Source organism: Podarcis tiliguerta (assembly GCF_965153285.1).
Source record: "Podarcis tiliguerta genome assembly, chromosome: 13".
NCBI classification, from domain to species: Eukaryota; Metazoa; Chordata; class Lepidosauria; order Squamata; family Lacertidae; genus Podarcis; species Podarcis tiliguerta.
Window position 1 is genome coordinate 19,290,960 of NC_139546.1, and position 15,324 is coordinate 19,306,283.

A 15,324-nucleotide genomic window follows, 5' to 3' on the forward strand; every position below is an offset into this window, starting at 1 on the left:
TGCTTTGCTGCAGGTTGCAGAAGCAAATCAGAAGAACCAGCATTTCAACTACTGGTCAAATAAGGGGATATAAACCTAACACTGCAGCAGCAACACCCTACATATGGAACTCCCTCTTAGTAGATCTTCATTTATCTCCCTCAGCAGCACTCTTTAAATATAAAAGGAAAATGTTTTTATTTTACCCATTGTGTTGTATAGTACTCTGTTACCACTGATGGGTGATACTTTGATATGATTTGATAGGTTTTTAACTATTGTGCTTTTTTAATCGGATGGGTAATGTCAGGGAACTGCCATCGGAGCGGGAGGCAGTGAGGGGGCTCCCGGATGATGGTGGAGAGGGTCCCAGTAGGAGGAGGGATAGCCCATCCGCTGGGGAAGGTAATCAGCGTAACACCAGTGGAGAAGGGGAGGAGATAGAGGAAGCGGAGAGGTGGCTCCAGGACTCTTCGCAGGAGACAAGCGGAGAGGGGACAAGTGCTCCTTTGCCCACACCCACCCTGTGCAGAAAGCTTTCGCGCAGGCAACAGGGGAGGAGACTGGGTGTCAAGCAGCTTTTATGTTGGAAGCGGTTTAAGAAACGCCCACTGACGGATTCTGCCAGCGACTGAGGCAGCCACGGAATAGAGGCTGCCCTGTTAGAAAGGGTTCAACCATGCAACCTAGCCATGAGTAAAGGCAACTTACGCACAAGCAATCCCTAGAACCATTACAGGTAAGGTGCAAAAATGTTGCATGAACAAACGAAAACCATTCCTTTTTAAAAAAACACAACCACATAAATAAATAAGAATAAAAATGTGCACCCCACCACTGAGACCATTCCATTGTGTAAGTATCCAACCTCCCAAAATTTCAACACCTCTTGCGATGGTTTGAGCCCTTTCCATTTTAGCAGTACTTTTCTACAAACACCTTCCACATCTCCTCAAAATTGTTTCTTCTGCATATTCCCCATCTACGAAGATCATTCCCGAGGAATGATTACATGTGATCTGACTCTGGTACTGTATGTCTGCTCTCCCTCAATGGCACACTGGGGCTGCGTACACACGATATATTTAAAAGACACCCCCCCCCCCGCCTGGAAATTGTAGTTTACCCCAGAAAATATGAACACCCACACCATACATTGAGAAAACATTGAACACCCATTTAGAGCACAGGGCTTCCCACTCAAAGGATTCTAAGAAACGTAGTTTACCCCTCACGGAACTATGATTCCCCAGCCCCCTTAGCAAACCACAGTTCCTGGGATTCTCTGTGTGTGCGAGAGAGCGCTTTAAATGTGAATGCAGGCTGGGAGCAGGTCAAAGGTTCCAGTGTTTTGTTATTTCCAAGTCCCAAGGGGGCCAAGGCCTGAACACATCTTTTGTGCTGGATGAGATGTCACAGTTTGGGTCTCCCACTTTGGAAGCCTTGCCTTTCTGGAGCACCTGGACCCAAAACGACTCACCCGCTGGTCCATTTTGAAAGGGTTTCCCAGCTCACATATCACCGTCTCCTCGAACCTGCAGGCGCCGCTCTGAAGAAAGAAAAGGCCACCTTGCTGAATATTGCCTTATTTCATCAGCATTTCGACACTTCTGTACAAAAGCAGACTCAATGTGGTGCAGCAAATGTTGCGCTCAGACAGGGGCAACTTCCACCAGCCCCATTGTCAGGAGTCCAGTTCCCGGCTTGAGAACACAGTGAGTGTAGTTAACTAAAAAGGATGCTTTATTGTCAAAGCAAACAGATAGCCCTGGATGGCTTTAACAAGGCCTCCGCCATCATCAATCAAGATGACCCTTCTGAAGACTGCTTCCGGCGTGACCAGAAACAACTGAACCTTTGCTTCATATATCTTTTGTTTTGCTTCCTATCTTGCAGCCCTCCCATTCGGCAAGACCTCGGACTCAGTGGGTCAGCACTCGCCTCTTCCCCATTCTCTGAGAGGCTGTCTTTTTCCCGCCTGTTTGTTCTTCCGGTGAGCTTTGAATGCGTTCTAGCCTGCTCTCAGCCATTCCCTTATCAGCCAGCATTCCAAGGGGTGGGGGAGTTGGCACCAGCTGATGCTCATCCTGCATGGCAGCTAACCCTCTCTGTCCTGGCTGCTTTCTTCAGCTGGCTGCAAACCATTCCTGGGAGCTGGCTCATTCATGACACCCATCAAGCCATGGCCAAGGATGATGGGGCAACGCATGGAAGGTCCAAGGTTTTCCTCACTTACCAAAGTCCTTCCCAGTCCTTGGATGGCCTTAGGCAGGTTGCCAGATGAACTTACCTAACAACTGAATACTATTATTCTATGCCACTCACCACTGGTCCTGTTAGCTAGGGATGATGGGAGTTGTAGTCCCAAAACATCTGGAGGGCCAAGTTTGCCTATGCCTGAATTAGGGCATCTTTGTGTGTGTGCGTGTATTCCTCTTTACAGTGTTTTGTGTGCTTTCTTCTTTTCAAATCACTTTATTGCTTTATAATTATTAATTTTTTTGAAAAATTATATATATATTCTCCTTATTTTTATATAAAAAAGGGGGGGGGGAGAGTCTCTCACCGGCCGAACAGAGGAAGGCACCAGAGAGGGCGGGAACGTGATGTTGAGGAAAGCCTCATGAGCATCTTCTCCATTCGTGGGTGACGACGGTATATTTGTGACGCTGATGCCCAGGTTCAGCTTCTTGACATCCCGGCTGTACTGCAACACCTGCATCCCATTCCGCCTGCATTGGGGGAGATGGCACAGGTGGGTGGGGGGTGGCCAGAGGCAGAGCAGGGCTGTCTATCCACCCACCTCCTAGTTATCTCTCTGGAGGTGCCAGGGAAAGAACATCAGGTGTGCAAAGTCTGCGCGCTGCTGCCCCTAGTGGAGAGCCAGTGAGGGTGCAAAGGGAACGTATTTCTCACCTGGGCAACTTCTGGTTCTGGTCATTTAAAAAGACAGCCTTAATCTTCAGGTTGCTGTTGCATTTGTTGTCTGTTCCACATTGCTTCTTGAACTGAATCTGAAAGCAGTAGAGTTGTTGCTATTGTTACAATCTATTCAGAGTTTTAAAATTTCTTCATCAACAATGATATACCAGTAAGCCACAGAAGTATCAAATCGGCTTCCGAACACTGCAAACCCGGAAGTGAGTGTTCCGGTTTGCAAACGTTTTTCGGAAGCCAAACGTTCGAAGCGGCTTACAGCTGAGTCCAGGAAGCTCCTGCAGCCAATCGGAAGCTGCGCCTTGGTTTTCGAATGGTTCTGGGAGTCGAACGGACTCTCGGAACGGATTAAGTTCGACAATCAATGTGCCACTTGTAATACCATAATATTTCAACTTGCTCTATTGCTTTATGTGAACAAGGCACACTGGGATAGCTGATCTAACCAGCTGCCATAAGAGGCTTTCCATGCAGTTCTACCACCCTGGGCTGGATCTACAATGATCTGGAAAACGGTATATAAAAAAAAGTAGTCTAGTTCTCAATGCAACTTTACATTGATGATTGATCACTGCTCCACAGCACCCTCTGGTGTCACATTTTTATAACGCGTTTTAACATTTTAACTGACAGGTGTAGATTAGTCCCTGGTTGGCTTGCAAGGTTCACACATAACACTAAGCCAAACCATTGCTAAGCATGAACAAAGGAGCGAGCAGGTGTTTGAGGACTGAGAGGAAAAATTGCTGCTCCTGAACTACCCAGAGCTAAGCCGCATCTTGGCTTAACCATTACATCCAAATCAACAAAGGGCAACAAAAACTATTTCTCAGTCTTTAGGTAAGAATGTTTGTATGTGCGCCACAGAGGTGAGAGGTGCGTCGGTGAATGAAACCACCATATTATTTCAGAGTAAGCCAGCCAGTCTCTCCAAAGCCAGGATTCACCTAGAGCAGTTGTGATAGCCACTCTGACCCCATCAATCATCAAGAGAACTAAGAGCTGCAGGGATGTGTGGGTTTTGAGGTGGTGTAAGAAGAGAAGAAGAAGAGTTTGGATTTGATATCCCGTTTAATCACTACCCAAAGGAGTCTCAAAGCGGCTAACATTCTCCTTTCCCTTCCTCCCCCACAACAAACACTCTGTGAGGTGAGTGAGGCTGAGAGACTTCAAAGAAGTGTGACTGGCCCAAGGTCACCCAGCAGCTGCATGTGGAGGAGCGGAGACACGAACCCGGTTTCCCAGATTACGAGTCTACCGCTCTTAACCACTACACCAGACTGGCAATGGCAATATGTTGCAAATGGGGCTGGATTGAGGTTTGGTGAGGCCCTAAACTACTGGAGTTAATGGGACCCTTTATATATCCTTTGTCAACAACAAATTGTCACTGCTTTTTGTGTTGAATATATACTCTATGGTAATTTATGGACCTAATAGGTATCTCAAGCCATTTGCACATGTTGCCATGCAGCCAGCCCATGCAGAATGTAGGCACCCTATATATAGAAACGAGCAAACCAGTGATATTTTAGGGAGCAGGCTAGCAGGTGGGGCCCATTAATTACATCACAGAAACCTACACAACACAAAACACTGTTGCTTTATGTAGGTTTTATTTTATTTGTTTTTTATCTTATATTTTGGAAATGTACATCCAGGTTTTTTTCCCCTTTACATTTTTTGGGGGGTCCAAGAGAGTGGGGCCCTAAGCTATAGCTTGTTTGGCTTATACGTAAATCTGGCGTATAACTTGCAAGCCACCTTGAAGATCAGTCAACCAAATGGTGGATTATCAACCATCCAAACAAAATAATTATTCCACTGTGAAGGGTCTCCCAAATTTTGGCTGGGCCACTTGACATATTTGACGCGAAACACGAGCACATGTCAAAGTCATCATACGACGACTGCGCAAAGGCCCGCATCACGGCAAACTAGTTCACCTGCACGAGCCAAAGCAACTCATTTTTCAGGATGTTATTTTGTTCAGTCTTTAAAATGATGGTGAACAGGCTTTCCCACCAGATGGTGCCAGAGGGCAAACTGGATGCTGGCTCTACGAAGGCTGATGATGGGAAACCGGAGACAATTTCTCACAGATATTTGTCTGTGTTTGTACGTATGTGTGTGCATGCACATAACTCACATTAGCGTGCATGTGTTACCCATTTTGCAAGAGACCCCGACCTGCAGTCGGCTGAAGCTTAAGCTGCTGGACCAAATTTAGGAATATGCACAGACATTCTAACTGATGCGGGGGAAGGAGCCAGCAAAAGGAATGTTGGCAAATAGAACTGGCAAAGCTAACGTCAATTATAAGGTATCAGTCAAATCAAAAATTAAAAAAGGAATGGAAATGTTGCAAAGATTACATGTTAAAGTATTGTTCTAAGAAAGATACGCTAATATGCTTACAAGAAAAATGTAAAGTATATGTGTGAACTGGAAAAGAAAAGAGATAAAAGAAGGACAAATAATGACATATTTGGAGAATGCAAGGATAAATGTGGAGAAAAGAGATTTAAAGAAGTCGAACTATGGCGGAGGGAAGCTGCTGGTGGGTGGGTGGAGTACTGTACAACAAGTATATTTGTTTTCAATGTTTTTGAACTGTGGTTTTTTTTCCTTTGTAAATTTCTTTTTTTCTGTTGATGTTCTGTTTTTGCTGTATTATTTAAATAAAAAAATAAATATTATTTTTTTAAAAAAGAATGTTGGCAAATAGAGCAGCGCCTGCGGCATAACTGAAAGGTCAGTGTAATTAGCAGAAAGTGGGGAGATCCTAGGGGCAGAAAGAAGAGCAGTATGGGAAAACTGAGCTGTCCCGCCACACTGAGCAACCAGGCAGAAGGCAGAAGGTGGGGGGAGGAGACAAAGAAATTCAACAGCGAATGAGCTTGCGCAAAGCGGGGCGGTTTTGGGGAGGGGAAATGCTTTGGATTACTGCATGGCGCTCACCTCAGTCTGATTCTCGCGGGACTGATCCTCGTTCAAGACAGGAAACGCATCAAGCGAGCGCAGGCCCAACTGGAACCTCATAGGCTTCTCGGCAAGAGAATAGTTCATGGAGAACGCAATGGGGTGAAGCTTGTCTCGCATATCAGCCTGCAGGGCAAGGAAAGAGTTCATTGCAGAAAGCCCTCCACCCAGTTCTGAGTGATTGTACTCTGTCGAGGAATTTGAAAGCTCATCTCCAAGGCCATCTTTAGCAGATGCGGCGCCGGGGTGCAAATACCCGCCCAGCGCCTCCAAATTACCATGGATAGTGTTGGGGTGGCCGTAGCTGCGCACTGCCAGCCATTGGGGGGCACAAGTCTCCCCCATGCCGCTGCGGGAGACCGATCCCCGCAGAGGTTTGGGAGTGAAGTTGCGCCCCTCCCAAGCCTCCTTGTGAGGAGAGAGATCCTCACAGAGGCTTGGGAGGGAAGCTGCGCGCCCCCCACCCATATGGTTGGTGAGGCGCAGCTTCCATCCTAAGCCTCCGCGGGGATCGATCTCCTCCTGAGGAGGCTTGGGAGGGAAGCTGCATGCCCGCCAGCCTTATGGTTGGCAAGGTGCAGCTGGTGGGTGTGCAGGGAAAGGGGAGGGCGCTGGCAAAGGCGCGCAACTCCCCCACATGCTAGGGCGCCCCGAGAGGCTGGCGCCCTGGCGCAATGCACCACTAAGCCCAGAGTGGCTAGGGAAACCCAGCCAGATGGGCGGGGTATAAATAAATTATTATTATTATTATTATTATTATTATTATTATTATTAGGGACGCGGGTGGCGCTGTGGGTAAAAGCCTCAGCGCCTAGGGCTTGCCGATCGAAAGGTCGGCGGTTCGCATCCCCGCGGCGGGGTGCGCTCCCGTTGCTCAGTCCCAGCGCCTGCCAACCTAGCAGTTCGAAAGCACCCCCGGGGGCAAGTAGATAAATAGGGACCGCTTACTAGCGGGAAGGTAAACGGCGTTCCGTGTGTGGCTCTGGCTCGCCAGAGCAGCAATGTCACGCTGGCCACGTGACCCGGAAGTGTCTTCGGACAGCGCTGGCCCCCAGCCTCTTGAGTGAGATGGGCGCACAACCCTAGAGTCTGTCAAGACTGGCCCGTACGGGCAGGGGTACCTTTACCTTTACACATTATTATTATTATTATTATTATTATTATTATTATTATTATTATGCCATGTTTTGCTCACTCCCAGCCATCTAAATGTATTGTTTACATTGCCTGCTGCCCTCGCCTTACCCGCAAGAGGACTTCCAGGGTCTGACATTTCTCCCTTGGCATGGAAAACTGTCCCTTGTAGACAGCAGACTGCGTCGCGGCAAAATATACTCGAGGTGGACGGCGGTCCCGATCAGCTTCCACCAGGTAGTTCAACTCTGAAATGAGATGCGGAGGGGAAGTGATAGGGTGGGGAAAACAGGCCGGAGGCACTGCCAAGACTCACCAGGCAAACTGAGGCACATGAGCACCCCACTCCCTCCACCCAGAAGCAGCCTGTCCCATTTTGCCGCCTCAGGCAAAACAGGAAAGCGCTGCTCCTGTCGTCTCCACCCCCCAGCCTGCCGAATCCTCACTTACCGGGGGAGCGTGTGTTGGATAAATTAAAAAAGGGGTTCCTCGACTGGAGGTATCCCCCCAGAAACCCAAGCAAAAAGGATGCAGGCTCCAAGTGAAACAGAAGCCTTTATTGAAATACAAACAGGCAGAGGGACAGCCTCGAAAATAAGGAGGTGGAGACGAAGAATCACACCCAAAGCAATGTTTCTTACACCCTTGGTGATTTCATTTCACCAGTCAAAGGATTACAGCAATCTCGGCAGTTGCCACCAAATGTTACCATCCTGAACCAACCAAAATCATTTTAGTCTGCAGGTTGTAACATCCTGTGATTAAAATCATTTTTCAATGTCTTTAATAACATCCTGTGATTAAAATCATTTTTTCAATGTCTTTAATAGGACTAGGGCTCATTTTCCTGTTCATTAAATGTCTCCCACTATCCTCTTTTGTCGGCAATTCAAGATTAATCACAACGACCATGCCTAGACGATTCCTTTCTCTTGCGTGCAACGGCCGCCATAGATTCTAACAGTTTATGCTTTTTCCGTGTTCTGTTAGGGACATTTGCTACATACAGTGCCTGAAAACAACCAGTTTTGTACTGTAAAAATGTAGGCAGGCACAGGCCTCTTCAGTGTGAGCCGTAGAAAAGACAACGAAATAACCAAAACGATACAGTTTATGAAATTATTATTTTCTCCATCACTTGGCAGCTTCTGGCGAGATCTCGTGAGATATCACAGAACTCTCACGCAGAGATCTCGCCAGAAGCCGCAGCCATCGCTGTCATGTGACCCCAGAAGCAGCAGGGGTGGGCCGTGTGCCTGCGGGGTCGGTGCCCTATGGGATTCTGCCGCCCGAGGCATCTGCTTCTCTCTGCCTCCTGGATGGGCCGGCCCTGCCTCCACCTCAGTTCGGCTGTTGTATTCTGGGCCTAAGCACCTGATAAGGGCTGGGTTCAAGTTGAAGTTCTGAGAAATCTCCAGAAAGGAAAATGAGCTGTGGGTGCGATTTATTTATTTATTTATTTATCTATCCATTCAATTTCTGCCCTGCTCTTCCTCCCGAAGCAGTGCCGGTAACGGTTTAACCTGAACCCGGGAAAAGGCAAGACTGAAAGAGGAAGGTGCCTCTGGGCATATCTGGAATGCTCACATACATTTAGGAGCGACAGTTCAAGCTCAGGGCTTGTGCGGCTGCCAGAGGATGAGCCCCCCCGAACTTCTCTCCCGAAAAATAAAATCCCTCTCAAATGGAACTTCTACTCACTTATGGTTTCCTTGTATGTCGGGTTTCCAGCACTTTGGGAATAGGAGAAGCAGAGCTGCACTTTGATGCTGTTAGTCGAGGAGGAGGGGAGGGAAAGGAGAGAGAAAAAAAGAGAGAAATGTGATTGACCTGGAAGTCTTGGAGCAGGATGAGATGGGAGTAAACACAGATTCCTCCAGGCAGGGGTGTAGACCACATAACACCGGTCATGAAAGACCTACATTGGCTCCCAGTACATTTCCGAGCACAATTCAAAGTGTTGGTGCTGACCTTTAGAGCTCTAAATGGCCTCGGTTCAGTATATCTGAAGGAGCGTCTCCACCCCCACCCAGACACTGAGGTCCAGTGCCAAGGGCCTTCTGGCGGTTCCCCCACTGCGAAAAGCCAAGTTACAGGGAACCAGGCAGAGGGCCTTCTCGGTAGTGGCACCCGCCCTGTGGAACGCCCTCCCACCAGATGTCAAAGAGAACAACAACTACCAGACTTTTAGAAGACATCTGAAGGCAGCCCTGTTTAGGGAAGCTTTTAATGTTTGATGGATTACTGTATTTTAATATTTTGTTGGAAGCCGACCAGAGTGGCTGGGGAAGCCCAGCCAGATGGGAGGGTATAAATAATAAATTATTATTATTTATTATTATTATTATTATTATTATTATTATTATTATTACTACTAAGCAATATGCATGCCATTCTGACTTCCTCACAGAAGGAAGGTGGATATTAATACACAATAATAATAAAAACCCAAATAATCCCAAACATCAGCAGTGGCTTTGGATAAGTCAGCCGTGAGGAAAAAGAATTCTGCAGACCCTCAGGGGTACATTAACTGTCCCTCTTTAAGTCTCCTCTCACCTGAGCAGTAGGATGTTTTCTGAGCACATGGAGATTTGCATTTATTGTGGCACTGCATTGCAAATTATTATTATTATTATTGTATAACCATAAGATTATTGCATTATTTTAGAAGGGGCGTGGTTGTGACTGTCGGGAAGGAACCTTGCTCTTCTCAGTTTGCTGACTGCCTCCAGGCAAACCAAAACAGAGCAGTGATCACTTTTTAAAGGGAGGCGCAGAAGCACAAACCTATCCTGAAGCCACAGCAACCAGCCTTGGAAGGCTCTACTCTAAATGCCCAGTGTACAATGGCAGCTTAAAGATGTTTTGTACTGAAATGCATTCCTCGGATGCTCTTGTTATAGGACAGTGATGAATTTTTGTGAGCGGCAAGTGGCATCTTGGGGGCATGGAGTTTTCTTTCAAAGAGCAGGAGTTTTCACCTGCAGGAGAGGGAACTCCATTTATTATTATTATTATTATTATTATTATTATTATTATTATTCCACAATTCATCCCCTCTTTCCTTCATTACATATCTTTAGGTGCCAGGCAAAAACATTTCTCTATAACCAGGCCTTTGGCTGATTGAACAAGTTATGTTCAGGGAAGTTTTTCATGTCTTATGTTTATTATTATTATTATTATTATTATTATTATTATTATTATTTCTTATTCTTATTCTTATTCTTATTATCAGCCAGGTGGGTGGAGTATAAATGATTATACACTGGTGCCTCGCAAGACGAAATTAATTCGTTCTGCGAGTTTTTTCGTCTTGTGAATTTTTTCATCTTGCGAAGCACCACTGTGTATTGACGGTTTCCCATAGGAATGCATTGACGGTTTTAAGAAAAAGGCGCAAGACGTTTTCGTCTTGCGAAGCAAGCCCATAGGGAAATTCATCTTGCGAAGCAACTCAAAAAACGAAAAACTCTTTCGTCTTGCGAGTTTTTCGTCTTGCAAGGTACCACTGTAGTATTATTATTATTATTATTATTATTATTATTATTATTATTATCTTTTAAATGTGTTTGTGGGACAGAGGGTGTTATTGGTTTGTTTTTGCTTTATTATGTATTTTGTGTTTTCATTCTGTATTTTTATGTTGTCAACTGTGATCTTCGGATAAAGGGTGGTATACAAATTAATATTAACAATAATTATTGTTATTAATTGTTGAAATCATCCAAGGGAGGCGACTCTGCCACATCTCTATAATGCTTGCTCCAGTGCGCTATACTGCTCTTAGTGACAGATGTTTTCTTCATTCACATTCAATCTGAATCCCGCCCTTTCTTGTGTAAACACTCCTACTTCTTGTCCCGCACTCGGCGGGGAGGGCAAACAATTGTTCTCCTGATTCTTTCCGACATCCCCTTAAACAAGCTGAAAATTGGCAGCGTGCTCCCCTTTCATCTTCCTTTCCTTAGGCTAAATATAACCAGTTCCATCGCATTTCTGCCGTCACACGCCTTTCAAAGAGCCCTGGCACCCGGGCAGGGCGGTGAGGAGGGAGAACAGTGAGGAGAGAAAACAGAAGGAAGCTTTTACCAAGAGTCTTCGGTACAGCTGCTTGGGTCCAATGTGGTTGGGGTAACCGTGAACGACTTGTCTAAGATATTGATCACAGGACGGGCTCTGCAGAGAGATATGAGACAAAAGGGAAATGAGTGGGGTACTGTTTAAGGATATTATTATTAATATTATTAATTGAATTCGTGTACCGCCCTATAGGGACGCGGGTGGCGCTTTGGGTTAAACCACAGAGCCTAGGGCTTGCTGATCAGAAGGTTGGCGGTTCGAATCCCTGCGACGGGGTGAGCTCCTGTTGCTCGGTCCCTGCTCCTGCCAACCTAGCAGTTCGAAAGCACGTCAAAGTGCAAGTAGATAAATAGGTACCACTCCGGCGGAAAGGTAAACGGTGTTTCCGTGCACTGCTCTGGTTCGCCAGAAGCGGCTTTGTCATGCTGGCCACATGACCCAGAAGCTGTACGCCGGCTCCCTCGGCCAATAAAGCAAGACGAGCACCGCAACCCCAGAGTCGGCCACGACTGGACCTAATGGTCAGGGGTCCCTTTACCTTTACCTTTACCGCCCTATACCTGGAGGTCTCAGGGCGGTTCACAGAATAAAATCAAGATATAAAACCACAAAATACACAACAAAAATTAAAACAACAACCCAATAGCCCCCCCCAAACAAAACACATCTTAAATGGGCATAGGATGTAAATCAGATCAAGCAAAGGCCTGGTTAAAAAGGAATGTTTTTGCCTGGTGCCTAAAGGTGTACAATGAAGGTGCCACGTGAACAGTCTAATGCATAATAATGCATATAAAATGCAGTGACTGTTGAGGTGGAAATAGTAAAAAAGAAGCTCATTGAGTGTTGGTGCTGACCTTTAAAGCCCTAAACCTTTGAAGCCCCATTGTTCTACCCGGACACTGAGGTCCAGCACTGAGGGCCTTCTGGCGGTTCCCTCACTGCGAGAAGCCAAGTTACAGGGAACCAGGCAGAGGGCCTTCTCGGTAGTGGCACCCATCCTGTGGAACGCCCTCCCACCAGGTGTCAAAGAGAACAACAACTACCAGACTTTTAGAGAACCCAAATAGTCCCAAGCATCAGCAGTGGCTTTGGACAAGTCAGCCATGAGGGAAAAGAATTCTGCAGACCCTCAGGGGTACATTAACTGTCCCTCTTTAAGCTCCTCTCACCTGAGCAGTAGGATGTTTTCTGAGAGTGTGCCCACCAGGAGATCGGGGTAGGAGTTCCCGTCCACATCCATTCCGCCGCTGAAGGAATAGCCAAAGGTCTTGATTCCGGGTCCGACGTCTTCACCGCTGATAACCTGCAGAGGCGGAGCAAATGAGGGAGACGGAATGGCAGCCATCAAAAGGAGAAAGATCTATGTTGTGAGCTGTGCCTCAAGGTTGATGGTGCCTTGGCCAAGCATGTTGGGTTGGTGTGGGAGAGAGAGCAGGACTGCCACTGATGTCACCAGGCTATACCTTGCTTTCGAACGCAGATTGCCTGCAACCGGTGTTCTTCATCCACACCCTGTTGGACTACAACTCCCAACAACCCCAGCCAGTGTAGTCAAGGATGATGGGAGTTGTAGTCCAACAGCATCTGGGGACCCACGATTGAACAACAGTGGTCTACACCAACAGTTCTCCAGAATTTTAGACAGGGTTTTTGTTTAAAGACAGGTTGTGTTTTTTGTATATTCTGTTGGAAGCCATCCAGGGTGGCTGGGGCAACACAGTCAGATGCGTGGGGTACAAAAAATATGGTTCTTATTTTCCAGGCCTATCTGGAGATGCCAGGAATTGAACTCACAGCCTTCTACATGCAAAACATGTCCTCTACTGCTGAGCTATGACCCTTCTGTAGCTGGGGATGGTGCAGATCCACAATGGGCACTTAGCCTAGAAGTGCAGCCCACCCCCCAGCGGATCCATGATGTGGGGCCAAGCTCTGCTGAAACCCTGTCCCTGACTTCCTAGTGCCTGCAGGCTTGCTGCATTAGCTGCAAAACACGAGGAAGGCATTCCATGCAATCAGAGGCAGTTTCCTTGCCAAGCATGGAGGGGGGAAATGATGAACAAGAAAGGTGAGTTTACCTGCTGGGGCTTATCAATAAGCCCTCCTGCACCACTGTGGTAGATGTAGACCTTCCCCGAACCTTCAAAAGGAGCTCCAACTGCGATATCTATGGAGGAAAAGAGGGAGGATAAGGGTAAGGTGAACTCATTCGCCAGCTTTCCAAGGCATCTAAAACAAACCTATAGTCCAGGCATAGGCAAACTCGGCCCTCCAGATGTTTTGAGACTACAATTCCCATCATCCCTGCCCACTGGTCCTGTTAGCTAGGGAGTTGTAGGGATGATGGGAGTTGTAGTTCCAAAACATCTGGAGGGCCGAGTTTGCCTATGCCTTCTATAGTCACTCTTCAAAACAAATCTAACTAAAATCTCCCATTGCCAGCAACAGCCTCCAAACTGCAGAACTTTGTTCTCCTTAAGCCAAAAAAACAACAAGCAAACACCACTTCATGAATTCTTTCTGGAGACAGAAAATGAGAATGGCAGAGAGAGGGCTAAGCGAAACCTTTTCTCTATGATTACACTTCTTCATGTCCACGATTCCCTCCTAATTACAGTGGTACCTTGGTTCCCCAATGGCTTAGTCGCCGAACAAATTGGCTCCCAGAAATAAGTGTTCCAGTTTGCAAATGTTTTCTGGAAGCCAGATGTCTGACACTGCTTCTGCTTGAGTGCAGGTAGCTCCTGCAGCCAATCAGAAGCTGCGTCTTGGTTTCCGAACTGTTTTGGGAGTCGAATGGACTCCCTGAACAGATTAAGTTTGAGAACCAAGGTAAAAGGTAAAGGGACCCCTGACCATTAGGTCCAGTCGTGGCCGACTGGGGTTGTGGCACTCATCTTGCTTTATTGGCCGAGGGAGCTGGCATACAGCTTCCGGGTCATGTGGCCAGCATGACTAAGCCGCTTCTGGTGAACCAGAGCAGCACACGGAAACGCCGTTTACCTTCCCACCAGAGTGGTACCTATTTATCTACTTGCACTTTGACATGCTTCCGAACTGCTAGGTTGGCAGGAGCAGGGACCGAGCAACGGGAGCTCACCCCGTCGTGGGGATTCGAACCTCCAACCTTCTGATCGGCAAGTCCTAGGCTCTGTGGTTTAACCCACAGCGCCACCGTACCACTGTATAAATACATTTTATATGCATTTCCCCCCAAAATACACATTGTTGCAAAGCAATGTCCCCTAACAGAATGCATTTCCAGTAATGTATGCATGGGGGCAACAGTCGAAGGAGGAAGGCCCCTCCCCACCTTGGAAATCATCCTTATCGACGTCTCCAATGTTGGCCACGGCCAGGCCAAAGGCAGAGCTGCTGGGCCCTGTCAGGGTGATGTTGGGGCTGCTGTGGAACGTCCCTCCCAGGTTCATGTACACGTAGACGGCCCCACCCTTCTCCTCTTTCCGGTCGAAGTAGTAGGGTGCTCCGACAATCAAGTCCTGCCACCTACCGATAGGAAGAGAGAGAGAGAGAGAGAGAGAGAGAGAGAGGTGTGATCACAGCCCCTCTGCTGGGCAAACAAGACATTGCTTCCCACCGGCTTTGCCGGCCAGCAGACTCACCCGTCATTGTTGAGGTCAGCCAGAGCAATGGAACTGCCAAAATAGGAGCCCACTTGCTCCCCGAAAATAATCAGTTTCCTCTGAAGGGTCGTGCTGCTGTCCGCTGCCATCAGGAAGACGGCTCCCGTGTGGTTAAACCGAGGGGCGCCACTGACTAAGGTGGTCTCGTTTTTGCGCAGAACCTCAGTTCTTGCTTCGACTGTGTAGCCTATAGATACGGAGGGAAGCGCATGAGTTCCTTCTTATCCTGATCACCCCCTTTCCAAAAGCATAATTCTCACTCACTGTCTTCCAGTCCTATGCCTTGGAAGTCAAATAGAATCTATTCCGGAAGTCCGTTTGACTTCCAAAATGTTCAGAAACCAAAGCACGGCTTCTGATTGGCTGCAGGAAACTCATGTGTTAAGAAATCTTAGCTAGGTTGGGGGGCGTGATCCTATCACCATGTTTGTATGCGAGTGAGGAAAGAAGAAGAAGAAGAGTTTGGACTTGATATCCCACCTTTCACTCCCCTTAAGGAGTCTTAAAGCGGCTAACATTCTCCTTTCCCTTCCTCCCCCACAACAAACACTCTGTGAGG

At 47.3% G+C, this 15,324-nt stretch overlaps 1 protein-coding gene across 2 annotated transcripts in view; it reads right to left on the reverse strand.

The window, feature by feature from the left end:
- The window catches only part of ITGA3 (integrin subunit alpha 3), an 81,785-nt gene that overhangs the window by 20,029 nt on the left and 46,432 nt on the right, over positions 1 to 15,324 (reverse strand). For both annotated transcript variants that reach the window (XR_014504147.1, XM_083408376.1), the window contains exons 6-16: positions 14,745 to 14,952; positions 14,435 to 14,628; positions 13,200 to 13,288; positions 12,291 to 12,424; positions 11,128 to 11,214; positions 8,734 to 8,801; positions 7,144 to 7,280; positions 5,878 to 6,024; positions 2,896 to 2,993; positions 2,546 to 2,711; positions 1,460 to 1,528 (exon numbers count right to left, since the gene is read on the reverse strand). Coding sequence is in view for 1 of the 2 variants with exons in the window: in XM_083408376.1 (XP_083264502.1) it covers positions 1,460 to 1,528; positions 2,546 to 2,711; positions 2,896 to 2,993; positions 5,878 to 6,024; positions 7,144 to 7,280; positions 8,734 to 8,801; positions 11,128 to 11,214; positions 12,291 to 12,424; positions 13,200 to 13,288; positions 14,435 to 14,628; positions 14,745 to 14,952 (1,397 nt within the window). In the remaining variant the exon portion in view is untranslated. The remainder of the gene's footprint in view (positions 1 to 1,459; positions 1,529 to 2,545; positions 2,712 to 2,895; positions 2,994 to 5,877; positions 6,025 to 7,143; positions 7,281 to 8,733; positions 8,802 to 11,127; positions 11,215 to 12,290; positions 12,425 to 13,199; positions 13,289 to 14,434; positions 14,629 to 14,744; positions 14,953 to 15,324) is intronic.